General features: G+C 42.8%; 1 protein-coding gene across 4 annotated transcripts in view; it reads left to right on the plus strand.

Moving 5' to 3' along the window:
• Positions 1-19,598, plus strand: part of LOC103191071 (teashirt homolog 2) — a 181,885-nt gene that overhangs the window by 76,089 nt on the left and 86,198 nt on the right. For 2 of the 4 annotated variants that reach the window (XM_042341786.1, XM_007912027.2), the window contains exon 2: positions 15,765-18,871. In XM_042341786.1, coding sequence (XP_042197720.1) covers positions 15,765-18,862 — 3,098 coding nt within the window. In that variant the 3' untranslated portion in view covers positions 18,863-18,871. Of the gene's footprint in view, positions 1-15,764; positions 19,128-19,598 lie in introns of those variants that run through there. The other 2 variants (XM_007912030.2, XM_007912022.2) reach the window with 2 other exon arrangements.

The following is a 19,598-nucleotide window of genomic DNA, read 5'->3' on the forward strand; positions in this document are numbered from 1 at the left end:
TTATCACCAGTGCAGTGCAACCATTTACACGACTGTGCAGTGCCTTGGAGCGTCCTTCCAACATGAAAGTCACTATATAAGTGTAATTTTGTTGTTGTTGTTGTTGATGATCTCCATTGTCTTCCCGAATCACTCCCTGAGATATTCATCATACATGAAGGATGCTATATACGAGTGCAAATTGTGGTTGGGAATAGTAAAGTGAGCTCAGGCTGATAGGCCACCTCCTGCCTCCATTACCCTTTCCCATTCCAATGAGAAAAGTCTAACCTGAGCGGGACCTATGCACTTTCACACGCACGCTGCATTGTTTCAGTTTATTCTTCAATCAGGGCGTCAGCAGAAAATTGTTGCTGTCACTTCAATATGTTGTTTCATACTGTCAACAGCGACTCTCTGTGATCAAACCATAAGAACCCTTGGGTATTGTTTCCAAAATTGTATCCATAAAAAAATGATGAAGTATTTACATCAAGATGTCATTTTATGACTAATCTGCTGTTGGCATCTAATTTTAGTACAGTAATGTCTAAATGACCAATTTTTATGATCCACTTGCAAAAGCAAGCTGAATGTTTGACAGAGAACTAGATCATGCAGAGGAGGAGCTTTTTCCTTTCACTTGTATGGTCTACATTTGAATCCAGTGCAGACTGATGGATGGCAGTCTCTTTTCTGCCTGCTGTAAGGGTCGTACATGAAACTGGTTTGGGCAGCCCCAGTGGATACAAGTCCATACCATTGAAATTGCCTGTAATTAGACTCTTATTTGCATTAAATTCAAAGGAAATTGGTGTCAGTTTGACTCAGTTGGTAGCACTCTTATCTCCGAGTCAAAGTGTTGAGGTTTATTATCAGGCGAGTGGAGTAAGGAAACTTGCCTAAGGTTTCGCTCTGACGGGAATCGAATCCAGGTCTCTCACATTAAATCGAAGACCTGTCAGGTTGTTCAGATGGGCATTAAAGATCCCATGGCAATAATGGAAAAGACAAGGGAGTTTCTACCAGAGTCCGACCATCAAACCCCCCCCAACCGATAAAATTTGTGATTAACTTCATGGAACAGCATCGCCTCGAAGCAGCGAGTTTACGGATGTTCAGTTTTCTTGCTGGTTTTCCTATAATATACAAAGCCACTACACTTTACAGTAAACCCTTGCCCATCAAATGCAAGGATTATAAAACCTGTGAAGTGGGTCGAGAGGTCATCCTGACGTGAAAGGCACCATGTCAAATGCAAGGATTATTATCTTATTATTAAGGAAATGTCGCACTGGTTATAGTGACAGGCACTCTTCCCAGCTCACAATTCAGTCAATTTGCCCGACAGAGTTATGTGGTGGTGTTATGCATCTAACTGGTGCTGCATTTAGAATATTACAGGCCAGAAACAAGCCATCTGGCCCATCAACTGTTTACTAGTGTTGTTTGCCACATGAGTCACCTAACCCAATCGCACGCTTTTCCATACCCCCTGAATGTTCCTCTGTTAATTTGACGCAAGCAATTGCGTGAAAGTCATCGGAAACTCATTCCATTTCGCCCACAAAATACACAGTCAATTCACTTTGCAGTATATTCTGTGAAGCGCTTTGAGACGTATCGAAGATGTGTTAAGGCGCTACATCAAACGCAAGGATTATTATTATTATTCTCCAGCAACAACTTGACTGCAGTATTCAACCGAGATGTAAACAGGAAATCAGACCAACAATGCCAAAGAAATTACAGCAAAGTAATTTACAACAATGACAGCAACTTGTAAACAGATGTGCTAATAAACATTTAAGTTAATGTGAAGCTAGGATCTGATCTTACCTGATGTTTCAGGACTTCCCTCCTTGTATTTTAAGCAAAATATCTGGCCTAAGCTTTAGTTTTGTTAGTTAACACAAGCAACGCATTGTGAAACACCACAGAATTAGGCCCATTCAAGAAAAAACATTAAACTAGACTTAACCTAAGAGGTAGTTTCTTAGTTTGTTGCAGACCCAAAAGTAGTGTTCACTAAATATGCTCGCAGTTGAGGAAACAATTTAGTGAAACATAACCGAGTAAATGTCTGCACACGTTTTAAACCTGCATTATATTTTCTGTCAAATACAGCGTCTTAAGGGGATGAGATGGGGGGAAGAGACGTATAATATATGAGAAAACAAAGTACGTCCCTTATAATTAGGAATCCTTCAAGGAGGTTTTCTGCTAAGGTATTTATACACTCTCTAATTGTTGTATCGCTAAGACAACCAGTACAATTGTGCTCAGTAATATTATAAAGGCTGTCTGCTCATATACTGTAATTTCCTAGGAACACCAGACACTGCCGGCCTGATTGCAAGGCTGAGAAGTCACACAGTATCTGGACCAACGTTCCTTCCACAGGCCGATGTCATTCAATGTCTTGTTTCAGCAGCTCAGTATTTTCTGCTTTTTTCGCAAAACTGCGCACGAAAAGCGGAGTTGACGTCGTTTTGTTTGTCGGAGGAAATCCCTCCCGAGTAATGCAAAGCTCCCGACACTGTCTTTCGTTGCGCTCTTTATGCTAATGCCTTGTTTTATCTGCAGTGAAGGGAAAAGGGTGGTCACTTTTGTTGTTAGTTTCGAAGACATGTTGCGATGCCCACAGTCAGACCCCAGCCTCCTCTGCTGTGCGTTCCTCTGGAAGCTGCAACACCTTTTCAGGTCGTGCATGATTGATGATGCGAGACTCAGTGCCGCTGACCCAGTGGTGAGCAGCTGTGAAATGCCAGGATGTCGACAAACCTAATAACACGGGGTCCTATTTCCTGCTGAGGAGACACAAGGCCCTTCCCAGTTAGAAAAATACATCTGGGTCTCTGCCCAGGCTGTTTCCCATTAGGTGGTGTGACCCCTGCACTTCAATTTACAATTCACCGTCGCTGGGAATCAGGTGCTTTCGGCCCGAAATCCCACCCGGTCCTTGGCCCGTTAAAACCCCTTTGTCTTTAACAATCGGCGAATTCTCCCGAGTAGAATTTTGGAAGCTGTTTTTCCGCAGTTGTTGTTGTTAAAAGGCACAGTCGGAAATAATAATGATAATAATAATCCTCGCAATTGATATAGCCCCTTATCACGTTTTCGAGGCATCTCAAAGCGCTTCACAGATAATAATGTAAGGTGAATTGACTGTATATTTTTTGGGCAAATCGCCAAAAATTCTTGCATTCGATATAACATCTTAACTCTTTGGCAAAACAAAATCTCGAAGAAGGTCTAAGAACATTCTAACCACGTCTCAAAGCTTTTGGCAGGACCTACTTTCAAGTGTAGTGACTGCGTATTTGCCGGCCATTCTTCAGGGGCGTGAAAAGTGAACCTGAGAATGGGATTAAATTGCCTCATAGGGGGGAAAAAAGGTAAAGTCAATGAGCCGAATGGTTTGTTTCTGTATTTTAACATTGTACAGTTCACTCTTTGAGGGCAGACATGGCCAAAGTGGTGGCAAAATATATGAAGTCGTCATTTGAAGAAAGCCTACACCAGAGATGTGGCATCTAACATTCCACTGGCTCAAGAAAGAAAACCAGCAAGAAAACACTTGCATGAGAGAAAACGGAGCAGGGGGGGTGAGGGGGAGAGACCATTTAAGATCATTCAGAAATGAGGAGAATGCTTTCATTTTCACTCTTGAGCTCGGAAGCCGAATAGAATTACGTTTTAATTGCTGCGGGGGGGGAAAAAAACAGTTTCGCAAATTAAAACCTAGATGAAGAATTCCCTACAATTCTGCACAATCTTAAATTGTAAGGCAAAGTGGCCTCGCAGGCTGAGACTTGCAGGCTAATCCCAGTGCCTAAAAGTGTCCCAGTTCACGCCCAATGGTGAATTTATATATCTGAGTACATAGGTCGCAACACCCAGCGTGAGAGGGAAACTGATCATCCTGACAGAGGAGAAGATGGGGCCATAGGAATATATTGTTTTTCATGAGCGCATGAAAATCTGGTTGCATATTTGATTTTCGAAAGAGTAATAATTCACAACGTCCAATGCCAGGCAGCACAAATCAATCTGAGAGTCTGGGCTGTTTTGGCTGCTTTTCCATTCAGTTGGCTGCCTGCCTAATGTGCTGGGATCAAACACTCTGCTGGTTTCCAGTTTTCTAATTGCATGCATTAAATGTTTTGACAATTTTCATAACAACCCCTGTACCAGCAGGTAATGTTTAAAGCAAAACTGTACAAAGACCCGGTACCGGTAAATACTTGAGTTCGATCTCGCTGACGACTTCTAAAGCTATCCGCAACTTTGAAGTGTCTCAAAATTATTTTCAAAGGTGCAAAAAAAAGGCGTCCGGGTTGGAAAACAGCCTGCTAACGGCGCCCAACACTAAACCTAAAGTAATTAAAGTATTAATTTAGAAAATAATTAAAATGTTAACTGTGAGTAAGAGTGCCATTTTGAGGTTTTAATAATTCAAGATTATTGTTTAATAAGAGTTTTATAAGCTCATTAAATCACCTTTCCTTTAATGAAGCAGTGGAAGCTGGCTGGAGAGTTCTGTCAAAAGAATCTAAATCTCTCCTGACTAAATTAAAAGAAAATGAGGAGGCCCTAATGGCTTGTGTTTGGCAGCTTAAGCTCCTGTTTTTACTGTCACCTTCATTTTATTCACGGTTGTCACTGTTGGGTCATGCATTATTAATAATAATTTTAGGAACATTTTGCATAGATGCCAGCACAATACCACGCTAGCTTTCAGCTCTAAGCCAAAGCATATTGTAGCGTCAGTTGAAAAATGTTCTGAAAATGGTTACACCAGAGAAGCAAGGCTGTCCCAACTGTCCGTGAAATGTGCTGGCCCTTCTCTTCTCTCTCTCTAGCCCCCGACGCACAATCTCTTTATGCATGCCCTGCTTTTTAACCATCGCACACCGATTGCCACTTCTCAAGCTGGTCAGGATTCCAGTGTTTTGAATCAATGAGTGAGTTTCAAAAAAAAGTGTTAGCATGTCTCTAACACTGAAACCGTCAGTCTGACTTTGAGATGTGTGCAGAACCGTAGAACAATCTCCAATTTGGCATGTCAAATATCCCTATTTGGCTGATTTAAGATCAGAAAATTCTGAATCCCAAACATTTCCACTCAAACCCTTCAGTCTCTCAAGGTAATCAGGTAATGTACATTAAGATGGTTGACTGGGATTTCTAATCCCTGACATTCTTGTAAGTGAGGGACTACATTGATTATTGTTCGATTAAGATGGTGCTTTGGGCTGGGTTATCAAAATTTGTCATTGATTTCAAAATCCCCCCCCAGTTTTCAATCATCAAAGATGACATCTGAAGAGATCTGAATGCTCCTTGTTAAGAACCATTGCCAATAGTCCTCCTTAATGGCATTCTCTCCCTTGTGGCTGCCTTGTCCTTTGTATCTCATTGGACCATCAACTTCAGTGAAGACCCACTTGCAATTGCAAACACTTGGCTCAGCCTGACCAGTTACATTCGCCAGACCCATCCCGACACCAAGAATTAAATTGGATTAACGACTTTAGCAGTTTAGCTGCTTCATCTAGGAATGAATTTATCTAACTCGCATTTTGAGGTCATTTATCACCCGCAGCGACATGGTCTATGATTCGTGAACTGAGTAAGTACTTTGATTAACATGGAAAGAAAAATTGTAACCAGCCAAAGGTTACGAGTGCAGCTGGCTATTTGGCTAATGCAACCGTAAGCACTGCGATAACGATCTCTTAAGACTTAAGTAATTGTGGTTTGAGCACTATGGTATAAAATCTCCATTTTTTTTATTTTAACATGTTATGTATGCTAATAGAGGCGATAAATGCCAGCATTGGGGAAGGAAACCTGCTTTAGTTTGTGCCCACTTAGATGCGAGCATTGAACAGTTGTGAAGCTAACCAAAGTAACCTGATTTGGGGATGATCCATTTATATTCGGCTCTTCTCAATCGCTTCACAAAGGCCTCCTCAGTCCATGAGTTAACTTAGTGCAGTCTCAGCTTTTAAATGAACACCTATAATTGAATGGAATTAAATTTAGCCTGTCATTAAACAAGGTTGAAATAATACTGGCAAGTTACTGTGTAAAAAAACACAAATGGAAATATGTAATTAAAGTCTAGGAATTCTTATACTTAAGTTTGTTTTCATTTAAAGGGATAAAACACCTCTTTACGTTTACTCACAAATTTGCAGCACCAAAGAAGGCTATTTGACCCATTGTGTCAGTGTTGAGGAATCCTTAACATTGACAGTTACTTTACTACAGTGTATAATCAGCACTTAGTGAGCAACAACAACTTGCATTATAGCATCCTTCACATGTAGTAGCATCTTGGAGTGTTTAACAATCATTACCAATAATGCTCCTTACCCCAAGTGCAATGGTTGAGTCAGTCATATTATTGCAGCTCTGAGTTCCGCGACCATTTCTGCCTGCCCTAACCTATTCCAAGATACAGACGTTCCCTCAAATAATTTGCGAGCTCCATCGGGTGTGACTTGCTGAGACCTCGGGTTGTTTACATGGCAAGCAGACAACAGAATATATTTTAAACAGCGAAATGGAGGAAGGCACTGCGACTGGCTTTATTGTCACTGTCCTGGCAGAACAGCTTTCCTCCGATGTCTCCTCGGATAAGTTCCATTGCCAGTTCGGCGTGACCCTTGAGAGAGTTAGATTGGTCAAAGTTTATCTGCTGAAAATCCTGGAAGGCCCATTATACACAGTCAGACCAGATTCATGTTTAGGTTTGTTTTGATATCTCATTTGACTTTGATTGACAGTTTGTGATGACCTCCCCCACATGACTCCCACTGGAGGCACAAGTGAATTACTTTGTTTGCGATTTGCATGCTTGTCACAGACGGTGAAGTGCAACCAGTCAGAGTTTGTCGAAAAGAATTTAGCATGTTGCAGAGTGGTGCCTTATTGGTGTATTTTATGCAAAACTCTGTGTTTATTATTGAAGACTGAGTGCATGTAGCGATGGATACCAAAAATAATAGACGTGGGTAGAGTGTCTCAAAGCACTTCATAGGATATTCTGTATTGTCTAGCGACTGTATTTTATAGGAGAATGCAGCGGCCAGCAGCCATTTGGTGCAGAGCGACGTCCCACAAACAGCCGTGGTATGAATGACCACATTTATTTGAGCATTTTTAGGGGCAGGACACCGGGAGAAACTTCCTTCTCTTTTCAAATCGTGCCATGGGATCTTTAAGGTCCATCTGGACAGGTAGACGTGATCTCAGTTTAGCAAAGAACAATATCCCCACCGCTGCATTGACCATATAAGTTCCAAATCCTAGCATCCGGTTTGACTCAGAGGTGGGAGCGCTATCAACAGAGCCAGGCTGACACATGCTCATAGGTCATACAGATGATCTCTTTCCTCTTGGAAAGATTTGTAATTATGCCAGCTCTAGGTAATCCTATCATCACTGATCTCATGTTTGAAACTCAACATTCACCTTATGTTTTGGGGCTCTCTGTCTTCTCTTTACTTTCCAGCTCAGAAAGTATACCAGGTGAGTCATAATCTCACCCAGACTTTACTGCTAACTGGTGATGCACTCATTAATTAGTCCAAATACATTATCTGTTTCTCCTCACACTTGGATGAGGTGCATTGAAGCTGTCACTCTTTATGAATGTCAAATTCAAATGTGACTTGGCAACTGCTGCCTGACCTAATGTAGTAAGATGAACATTGTAAAGACTCTTTCAAAAGCATCACACCAACGTAAAGACTAAAAATATTAATTATATAGGGGTTATGAAGCGACGCACAATGCTTTGAATGTGTATTGTACTTTCAGTACATTTTTTCACAATGGTAAACACTTGGGATTTCTGGATTGACAGAAAGGTGTAGGCACTTTATCCCATTTGGTCCTAACTTTCCTGATTGCCAACCCTACCATCCTCCCATGTTATCATTGACACTGCTTGTTAAATTTATCAGTTACTCTGGTCTTAACCCTTCCTTACAACCATGTTGATTTCCATGTATATGAAGAAATACTTTCTGACATCTGTTCTAAACTATCCTTCAATTGTGCCCCCTATTCCTGTTTAATAGCAAACCTGAAAGTACCTGGGTTTCCTTTCTCTATCACATTGAGTATCTTCATATACCTTTGTAGAGTTCACCCTGAGTGAACTCTGACAAAATCTATAGTGAGTATAAGGGCCCTAAGTTATAATAGTAATAATCCTTGCATTTGATATAGCGCCTTATATCTTCAAGACATTTCAAAGTGCTTCACAGAATATACTATCAAGTGAATTGACTGTATATTTTGTGGGCGAAACAGGCAGCCAATTGCACACAGCAGCGTCCCAGAAACAGTCGTTCTTGATGGCTAAGCTCTTTAACCCTATGGATCAGACATATTTCTCTGCCCTGCCTTACCTCTCGGGCTTGGGAGCTCCCTAATGTGGTGGCAATTAGAACTTGCCAGAGCACTAGCAGATAGGGCATGACATCTGGGACTGTGAACTAAACTAATTTGGCAATGTAAGCCCACTTCTTCTTAGCTTTGTTTATTGCTGCCTCTCACTGGTTGAGACATGATAGCGACAACGAATCAAGTAACAACCATAGGTTTCTTTCAACTTCCCTGTTGTTAGCTTTTATCTTATCAATAGAGCACACATACCTCCTATTGGTACTTACCATAAGCAACATTTTCCATTTTTCTCTTGAATTTATAAAGTAACTTCCCTTCAAAAACTCTTATTTTTGAATATATTTCAAATATATATAATTCAAATATTTCTCGCCTTGTTCTTTAAAATGTTACATTGTCTTGCTGCATTACTGCTTTGCTATTTGAAGTGTTATTTGATCAGCTCAGATCTGTCTAGCCTGTCGAGCTCTCTTCGTAACTCTGGTCTGGCTCCTCTTATTCCACAGCACCCCCTAGCTTGATGGAATCTGCAATTTTAACTACTTTGCACTGAGTCTGTGAATCCAGGTCATTTATGTGTACAAGCAATAAGACAGACACCTCACTTAGCATTTCCCCTCATTTTGATCTCGCTCCTCTTGACACTACCCTCCAGTTACTTTCCCTTTAGCCAGTTGCTTATTTTTGATCTGGATACCCACTGGAACTTGTTAGTAGAAGTCTCTCATGTGATACTTTATCAAAGACTTTTTGGCAGCCCACACCATATACTGCAGCTTCCCACTAACCTTCCCGAAAAAAATCTTGGAGGTTTGTGAGCCGAAATAAATAATAATCCTTTCATTTGATATTGCGCCTATGGGAGAACAATAACAACAATCGGCATTTATATAGCGCAGGATAGCATCTCGGAGCACTGCACAACTGGTGGGGTTGTACGCCAAGTAAAGAAAGAGGGGGAGGTGACCGTAGGCGCAATTAAAGATGTAATTCCTAAAAGGACGTCTCAAAGCGCTTCACAGAATGTCACTATATTTTTTAATAATAATTTTTTTTGACAAAGGCAGCAGTCAATTTTACGCACAGCATTCTACCCTTTCTCTAGCTGTATCAGCTGTCGTTTATGAGATTATTTGCATATAGCTGCTCTAGATATTTTTGCTTCCATTCTTGTCGCAATCATTGAGGTCAGGGAAATGTACTGCAATTGTCAGTTATTGCTCCATTACATTTGCTGAATATGGAAACCACACACGTTTGCTTTGTCAACAGTCTGAAGAACCAGTGCTTTCTATAAACTGGATTATTGGAGCGTGGCGTGGTTTGGGGTTGCAATTGCATTGAATAAACTGTGTTATTAGTGCATGGCTTCTCTTGGGTTAACCTGCTATGTATTTCGTAGCAGACACACTGTGTTTCCTTGCTATTTACATGCAAATGCAATGGGAGAAACAAGACAATGAGGCCTATCATCATCATCATCATCATCTCTCTCTCTCTCTCTGACCACCTTTGGGCAAAGTCCCAAAAATATAAATCCCCTCAAAGCTGAAAAAGCTACAGATTGGCCAACTCTCACTGCTCTCACTGTAAGCAAATGCCCCCACATGTAGGCTGTAGCCAATGGGTAACCACTTTGTGATTGGCACTGAAGTGGTTAGTAAGGACAGCAGTCACTAGTTAGCAGAAGCGGCATTGCAGTTGACAGCTCAGCTCATGCCTTGCCTTGCCATGATTCTCCTGCATTTGCAGAACAGCGCGCTATTTATTTATGACTGAAATTCGGCATCAGTGGGCTAGAAGACATTCTAAATGCAGATTGGCTGCTGCTTCAGGATTTCGGTGCTTTCTGACACCCCGGCGTATTATCATAATTGACTTTTGTACATGATATTGTGTTGAAACAAGGTACATTTGTCTAAAGTCCCAAAGCCCCCTTTTCTTCCATTTTTACCAAGTTTCAGCAGCGCTGTCTGGGTCACGTGACCTCTTCCGCAGGCCTGTCCAAAGTTATAAAAGCTGAGTGACAGCGAATGGAGATCCAGTGACAGAGCAAATATATGAAAGAAATCAGACTGCCAGTCGCCCATTAGAGAGGCTGCTGTACATGGCGGCCCTCATCATGTTTGCTTTCAAACTACACTGAGCACCTAAATCAGCAGAGTGGATGGAGATGGAAGTGGACAGTAGGTGCCGCAAATGGCTCCACAGAGATGCTATCAAACTTTTTTTCTTTCAGCCAAGGGAAAGCTTATTATCAATACATGTGCAGAGAGTGCAGTTTTCCTGTGCTCGCCCGCACCTGCATTAAGGCTTAGAAACACAAGGGTTCCTGGAAAGCCTCCGTCGTTGAGTTTTTTTTTGGGGGGGCGGTGGCGGATTTAAAATTCTGCCTGCAGAACACACAGTCGCTACCTGTTAATGTAGATCCTGCAAAGCGCTTTGAAATGCCCTCCCAAAATGAATGGCACAATAACAAGCGCAAGGATTGTGATTATTTAGTGGGAAGCACCTAAACCCCGTGTTTAGAAGGGCCTCTTTCAAGGTTCTATTTCCATGGGTTGGTGACATGAGAGCGACCCAACTGAAAGTGACTTCAAACTCACATCGTGGCAAAGAAAAGTGTAACTCATTATCGAATTGTTATAAATTGGTCTAAATAAATGACTGACTTTTGAAAAAGCGTTCCAAGTGTGATTTGGGTTTGCTCGGGGGATAGTGACCATTAGATCTCTGTGAACGAGCTAAGTGTGAAGGCTTTGGAGACTATAGGTCCCAAGCAATGGTTCAGCTGTCTTGTCCTGCAAAAACATTGCCACTAAACAGTTGGGAACGATGTTAATGATTTGTTATTGTCTATAAATCTTCGAGCTTGCCACGATCAATACAATTTTGCATCTCTGTGGTATTCTATGAATATAGTTGCAGTAAACCAGTGCAATTCAATCAAAATCAAATACACTATGGTACAAAATGGAGCCAGAGCACTGATATATACAGGCTTCACGCTATGCCAGAGCTCCAATCAGGTCAATTCCTCGAGGGCTTCGCTGGTTTCAGTAACTCTTGGAGCATGAGCCCTCAGAGTTGGAAATAGATCAGGCTTCCACTGCATATTTCACAATAATGATGTGAATATAAAATATTCATAATAGGGGACAATATAATGTATCTAAATATATTTATTACGAAGTTGCCCAAGTTGACCGGAATCAAGTTTGATTTTGGAGGGTACAATAACTGATATTAGACGCACAGTGTTCCAGCTTCATAATTCATTATTTTGTTTTTCCATCTGGAGTTTGGTACAAGCTGACAAAGTCTATACAAGTCAAGTCTTTCCTTCCAAATACAACCACTTTGCTAGATACATGAGCCTCATTGACTGTTATTTCTGGCAATTCATTGCAGATTGTCCTTGGGTGAACTTGCTTTCATTAAATTGAGAATGTTACTCTTCGCTGCGGACATCATTCAAATCGACTGCTCAGGGAGTCTCAGTGATCAGTCTGCCATGACCTCAACCATTCTATATTCATCTGTTTTTATAAGGATATCAAATAATAATCCTTCCATTTGATATAGGGCCTTTCATGTCAAGAGGACGTCTCGAAGTGCTTCACGGGATTTACCGCAAAGTGCAGTTACTTTCTTTATGAAAGGCGAATGCAGCAGTCAATTTGCAATGCAGTAATGTCCTACAAAGAGCCATGAAGTGAATAAAGGGAAAGACAGATAATGAGGCAGGTGTAGAGTACTCAAGCTTCCTTCCGCCAGCCAGAGACATTCTCAAACCAGTAGGTGGCAGGTGCATTGGTGTAACCCATATTTCATATAGGGTGTGTCTGGTCTCAACTCGGCTGAAACCTACAATTCAACCACTTTGTCAAGCACCATTTTTTACTACTCCTAACTAATAATAGTCTTTGTATCTAATATAGTGCCTTTCATGTCAGGAGGACAGAGAGTGTCTCAAAGCCCTTCACATGATATACCGAATACCTTTGCAATCTGCATTAAACCCTTCCCCGTTCATTTTAAATTTGCAGGCGGGGAGCTTCCAACACTTGCTTCCTAAAGATTTTTTGGGAATGATTTGTACGATCTGGGAGAATTTATGAAGACGCGTTCCTTCAAAAACATGTCTGTTTTTCTCTTTTTGTTGTTCAAAATGTTACACGACTGGTATTGTCTTGCTACTCAAACAGCGCACCGATAAATATCTTCACATTGTCGCTATGTGTTGGTTTTTGAAAGGGCCCTTTGAACTGATATTTTCAAGATAACTTACATCCCCGTCTCGTCTGAGGGAGATACAGTGTGTCACTTAAGAAGCAGATGGGAATCTCAAGCATATCTACATAGAAGCCATAACTTCAATAACCTAACAGTAAAAGGAGCTTCCTTATAAAGACCTTGGGCCAATAGGTTAAATCTCTTTGGGAATGTTATTACACTATCAAACCTGTCATGCTTCATGCATTAAGTGTGAGATGCACACATTTTATGACCCATTCAAGCCTGATATGCATTTCGAAATCTCATGATAAAATTCCTGCTTGAGAACTGTTTATTTTTCTGAACACACATTTGTTTCCATGTAAATGCCACTTGTCTTTCTGCACAGCTAAACTGCAGTGGCACATATCAAAATGGACTCCACATTGTCTTGAGTATTTGCCTGAAAGATGTCTTGGGTGCAGGCTTGCTTCTACCCCCACCCCTCCATCACATCATCTCCCTAAACTAAATGTTTACTGCCCTGATGTTAAGAGCCCACTTCTAATCGATATCCGGATGTGAAATAATAACGTTAAGAGTTCAGTTCTGGGTCATGGCAGGTTCAATGGCTTTTGGGTCAATTCACATTAAACTGAACTGGGGCAGTCCACTTAACACTAGTCAACATTAGATTTTTTTTCGCTCCAGAGAAGAATCAAGCCTGGATTCATTCCAGAGCAATACAGCATTGTACAGCGCCTGTTTCTGCTATAATCAATTCAGGCCAACAATCCTCTGGATAAAATTGATCACTTATTGGCTGTTTGTGGACATTTGTGCACAATTGTTCGCCCACAAAATACACAATCACTACACTTTACAGTAAAATCCTGTGAAGCGCTTCAAGATGTCCTCGCCAACGTTAAAGCACTGTATCAGATGCAGGGTTTCTTATTATTCATTTGTGCTGTTTCATGCTCTAAAGCACAGAAAGGAAATGGAAGGGAGCAATGAAGTTCCAGGGACTAATGTATAATTGAGAACAGGCTGCCAGATTTGTACGAGTTCATTTAATTTCTACTCAACTCCTCGCGACAGGTATTTCATTGATGCATTTTACAGGAACTCACTGCCACACTCGGCTCTGAGATCATCTTTTGTGTACTCTCATTATTTAGAAGGCTGCACTGCGATGCGGCAGATGGAGTTGAATGATTGGAAAACCTGCAGACAATAGCCCTGTTCTGTAATCTCCGTTCTGTAATATTTTAAAATAATTTTCTTCTTTTGTTTGTTTATATCAAAAAAAAACTCAGTCTGATTACAAACGATGGCGTTTTTATAGCCATGTAAAAAAGATTTTGGCTGTTTTGGTATTTCTGATGACATTTATTACAAAATGCCTTGACGTTTATGAGATGGTTAAGCTCCTCGATAATGCTGCGTAGGCTGAAATTGCGATGCATTATATTCGGCTCATTTAGATCTATTAGCAGAAACTCGAAACTTCGCAACCATTTTTTGGGGGACATTTTAAAAATTCTGTTTAAAATGCATTATTTATTAGGTTTAATCTTCCTCTGGTCAGACATCCTGTTCCCAAGCTCTTACGAGGCTGTGGTTGGCTGTGCCTTACCCCCTCTCTCAATCTGCAGCAGCAACAACAACAAATAATAAATTGCATTCATATAGCGCCTTTCACGTCGGGAGGACATCCCAACATGATGGACAATGAGGGTTTTGCACCCAAGCTGCGGGTTGGGATCAGGGAGGGGTGAAAGTTAAGGGGGGGTGGAGGAGGGAAGATGACCGAAGGCACGGTCGAAACTCCCACACCATTTTGACCCCCTGCCCTCCTCCCCTCCCTAGACAAGACTGTGAAAGAGGTTTGCACAGGGATCTATATTGCACTGAACCTTCCTTCCAATGGGATTTCCAATTTTACAGACATTATTAGAAACTCATGCTTCGTGATGTGATAATTGCACCACACACTGTGGATTTCCTCCCACAAGTGGACTTTGGCTGTTCCCAAAGGTGACAGATATTTACTTAGCACAGTACAGCCTGGCTATTCATCTTATAAAGTGATCCTGTATGAGTGATGGGAGGCAGGGATGTATCATTGTTACCACCAGAAAACAGCAATCCTTTCCTTGCTTTAACCGAGGCTCCGTCTGCCTGTTCAGTGGACGTTAAAGATTCCATGGTACTATTCGATAAAGTTGGTCATTACTTTCTGGTTGTTTCTGGGAAATGGTGATGCGTAAATCAACTACCGGGTTCACGTACAATGCACAGTCACTACACTTTGCAGTACACCCCCTTAAATGCTTTGAGACATTCCAATGACGTGATCGGGTGTTAGATCAAATGCAAGGATTGGGGATTATTACAGAGAGAGTCAATTTCACAGATATGTATAAAAAGAGTCTTTTGGTTCAGGAATAATGGGTACAAACTGACCAAAATTGTTATGAGGTGTTTGAGGTTGTTTAAAGCTTTGGAGTGAACTGCAAAGAAAATCCACTGGTTCCTGCACTTTCAATTCATTCTTAATGGCAATTTATCCCTCCAAGTAGAATGGGCAGTTCGGCACTAAAATATTGTGAATTTAGGAGACAGTATCACATTTTATTGGGTCTCTCTAGAAGATGCATTAATTGAAAATGCACCAGGATTGAATAATTAATCACTGACATGCCCCTTAGATGTAGTCCACATGCTATAATGTAATGAAACATTGTTCTCCCTTTCAATAAACCCACCCAGTTTCAAATCGCATTCAAGCCCAGGTACATTTTGTTGGATCACAATGGAAGGGAGTGTGTGGGTGAGTGGGTGGGTGGGGTATGGTGGGAGGGAGAATGCAGTTTGAGGGTTGGTGAGGGAATTTTTTAAACAAGATCCATTACTCTTCCCTCCCATTGCACCCACCCCTGGAGCGTTCTGCAAACCAGACTGTCATACCCACAAAAATAGACCATTTTTATTAAATATAATTAGAGTTTTTGAGCGTAATACAAAGACGTGGACTTGAGCTGTTTGCAACACTCTGTATGGTTTGCCACCACTGTGTTTTGTTTTCCCGATGGTTTTCAGCCGGTTAAAGTTCCATTCTTCTGTTTGCATTTCAGTGTACGTTCCCGAGGAGGACCTGAAGGCCGGAGAGCTGAGGGAGGGAGAGGACGGTAGCCCTTCTGCCGAGGAGCTACAGGGCAACGGTTACATGTGCGCTGAGGAAGAGGAGGAAGAGGAGGAAGGAAGCAAAGGCAGTTACAGCTACCAGAACTCTCCAGCCAGTGTCCTGTCCAACCAGGACCCTGAGTGTGACTCGCACTTAAGTGACACCAGCGACAGGTTAGCTGACTTCAAGAGTACTTCCTCCAAAGATGGGCAGGAGAAGGAAGAGGAACCCAATGGAGAGCTGAAGAACGGACAGCAAAACAGTCTGGGAGCAATGCGGGCTGTGTACGCCAGCTTCCTGTCCGACTCCTACTGGTCAAGTCTGGGGTTTGACCTCAAGCAATCAAAGACTGAAAGGACGAGCTGTAAAAGCAGCAACGAAAGCACCAAGAGTAGTTTCGATTGGCACCAAGACGCGCTATCCAAAACACTGCAACAGACTTCCTCAGTCAGGCCAGTGCCTAAGCCAAATCTCTTCAGCTCCGTACAGTTGTACCGACAGAACAACAAGTTGTTCGGGACTGTTTTCACCGGCGCCAGTCGGTTTCGCTGCAGAGAATGTAGCGCCGCTTACGACACTCTGGTAGAGCTCACCGTGCACATGAACGACACAGGGCATTACCAAGACAACAATCTCAAAAAGAGCAGCAACAACACCAGCTGCTGGTCCAAGACACGGAAAAGGGCCTTGCAGGAACTGGAGGGGAAGGGCGACGCACAGAAGGTTTTAAAGTGCATGTACTGTGGCCACTCGTTCGATTCCCTTCAAGACTTGAGCGTTCACATGATTAAAACGAAACATTACCAGAAAGTGCCTCTGAAGGAACCGGTGCCAGCCATTGCGTCCAAGCTCGCCCCTCCCCACAAGAAACGCTCGCAGCACGAAGTGCACCAGCCGTGTTCGCCGGACTCGACCACCGGCGTGGCGGGGGCGTTCGCAACGGACGCCCAGAAGAATTCCAACCCCTACGGGTCGTCCAACAATCGCTACGGTTACCAGAACGGCGCCAGCTACACCTGGCAGTTTGAGGCGTGCAAGTCCCAAATCCTGAAGTGCATGGAGTGCGGGAGCTCACACGACACCCTGCAGCAGCTCACCGCGCACATGATGGTCACGGGGCACTTCCTTAAAGTGACCAACTCCGCTTCCAAAAAGGGCAAGCAGATCGTCTTCGACCCGTTGGCGGCAGAGAAAGCGCAGAGCGCAGCTGAGGGATCGTCCGACGAAATCCAGTCCCTGGCGCCCGTCGGTCGGTTGCCCCCGGACTCGCTGACGGCCTCGATGCAGGAAGATAAGAAAGATCAGGAGGAGAAGCAAGAGGTGGCGGAGGAGGCAGAGGTGAAACACAAAGACAAAGACGACTGCAAGGACGACGGCTCGGAGACAATGTTCGATCCCACTCTGCAGTATCAGTACATTAGAGAGGAGGATCTGGAAGAAAGCTCAAAGGGAGGCGGCGACATTCTCAAATCGCTAGAAAACACAGTGACTTCGGCTATCAACAAAGCCCAAACTGGGAGCCCAAGCTGGAGTGCGTATCCGAGCATTCATGCCGCCTACCAGCTCCCCGGAGTTATCAAGCCATCAATGCAGCTCGGGACTCAGATACTGCAAGTTAAACCAAACCTGAAGCCAATCGCTCCAAAAGTCCGTTACTTCTCGGTGATAACCAGCAGCCAGAACCAAACCCTTCCGTCCAACAGTGAGCAGGTCAAGGAAGAACCAAGTAGCCCAGCTCACAAGCAGCAGCTTTCATCCAAGCAGGAAGAAAGCCAGAGTGAGAAAAAGGAAACTAAGCCAAGTCTCCAGTCTGGGGGCGTTTCGCCCTGCAAGAAAGACAGCGACAACCCGGTAAAAGCCGAACCGCCCGGCGATGTGTCGAGGACGGACTCTCCGTGTTTAAAAGATGCCGAAGACGTAAAGGAAAGCTTCAAAAAAGAGCCCGTGAGGAGCGGCACCAAGTCTCCGAGTTTTTCTGTAAGCAACGGGTGCTCTGGAATGACTGTTATCACAGATCACCCATCGGAACAGCTTTCTGTCAGCCCGCTTAGTGCATTGCAGTCCATCATGAACACACACCTCGGCAAAGCTGCCCGGCCTCTCAACTCGAACCCAGACCCTGTAACTATGTTGTGTAGACTCAATAAAAGCTTGATGGAGAAATCAGCTTCACCACCAAGTCTAATCAAACCATCCAGTCTCACTGACCGATATTATTATGAAAGCAGCGATCAGCCCATGGATCTCACCAAATCGAAGAGCAGCAAAACTGCCTCATCAAACCAAGTGAGGTCCTTTCCTTCAATACCATCCAAGCATGCTCTGTCTGATATTGCTGACATGGTGAAGATCCTCCCGAAAGGTACAACACCCAAACCGTCTACCTCATCGAAGATGACATCAGAGAGGTTAGAGACGGACGTGAGGAGCTTTGAAGATGTGTCAGCAGAATTATTACCAATGCAGAAGAGAAAAGGTAGGCAGTCAAACTGGAATCCCCAGCATCTCCTTATTTTGCAGGCCCAATTTGCTGCCAGTCTATGGCAAACAGGTGAAGGCAAATATTTATTGTCAGACCTGGGTCCGCAAGACCGTATGCATATTTCAAAGTTTACTGGACTCTCCATGACTACCATAAGTCACTGGCTGGCCAATGTGAAATATCAACTGAGGAAGACGGGAGGAACAAAATTCCTTAAGAATTTAGACACAGGACATCCAATTTTCTACTGCAATGATTGTGCCTCTCAGTTTAGGACTCCTTCCACATACATTAGTCATTTAGAAGCCCACCTGGGCTTCAGTATGAAAGAAATGGCCAAACTTTCTGTACAGCATGCCAGAGGGGGGAAAGAAGTGTCAAAGGTCACAACTGAGAAGTCAACAGGGGCGACGGTAGCTGAGGACGACACAGGCGGCAAGTTCCAGTGTAATCTGTGCAATCGAACTTTTGCTAGCAAGCACGCGGTAAAATTGCACCTCAGCAAAACACATGGCAAGTCACCAGAGAACCACTCGCAGTACGTGACTGAAGTACAGGAAGAGTAGCAACTCAAGGTGAGCACCAAAACCCAGTTGCGATACTGATCAAAGACATCCCAATTGTTTGAGACACATCGAACAAGTGAGTGAGTGAGTGAGTGTAAAGTGTATCAGGTTGGAAAGCGGACCAGTCTATCCGTCCCTTCCCATCTGTTCACCCATTCTTTTTTAAATCGATAATGTAAAATTTTTGGGCAGGAGCTAACAATTCCAAGTAATAAAGATTGTTGTTAATCCATCTGTTCACTCGTGGTCTCGAGTGACTGTTGAGCCAGAGAGCAAGAGATTTTCCTTTAATACAGAAACACTGCTCAAAAAGTAGAGTGAAAGCGTCATTATTATAATTTCCCTTTTGACCTAACTCAGGTGTAATGTCCATGTAGCTGATTACATACAGTGTGCTAAATTAGCGCCTTTCTTCCTATTATTTAAACTGAATATTAATTAAACCTGTTTAGTGTCTCCACACAGAAGCATTCTAAATAATATCTTTTGGCTGAATTTGCTGACGTCTTTCACAGTAAGGTTCTGATATATGTCACATGTATCTTAAAAGCTTGCTCTTTTTTCCACAGGGATGTATGAGTGCGTGTTAGTCAATGCAATATTAGCTCTATTGTAACAGTACTGTGTGAAGCTTAAATTGTTTCAAAGGTAGGTTGTGATTGAATGCAGTTTCTACTATTTACCATGATTATGACATACATTAATAAATTAGCCTTTTGGTTACCGAGTCTTTCTC

This window comes from Callorhinchus milii, unplaced genomic scaffold, assembly GCF_018977255.1.
Source record: "Callorhinchus milii isolate IMCB2004 unplaced genomic scaffold, IMCB_Cmil_1.0 Scaffold18, whole genome shotgun sequence".
Classification (NCBI taxonomy): Eukaryota; Metazoa; Chordata; class Chondrichthyes; order Chimaeriformes; family Callorhinchidae; genus Callorhinchus; species Callorhinchus milii.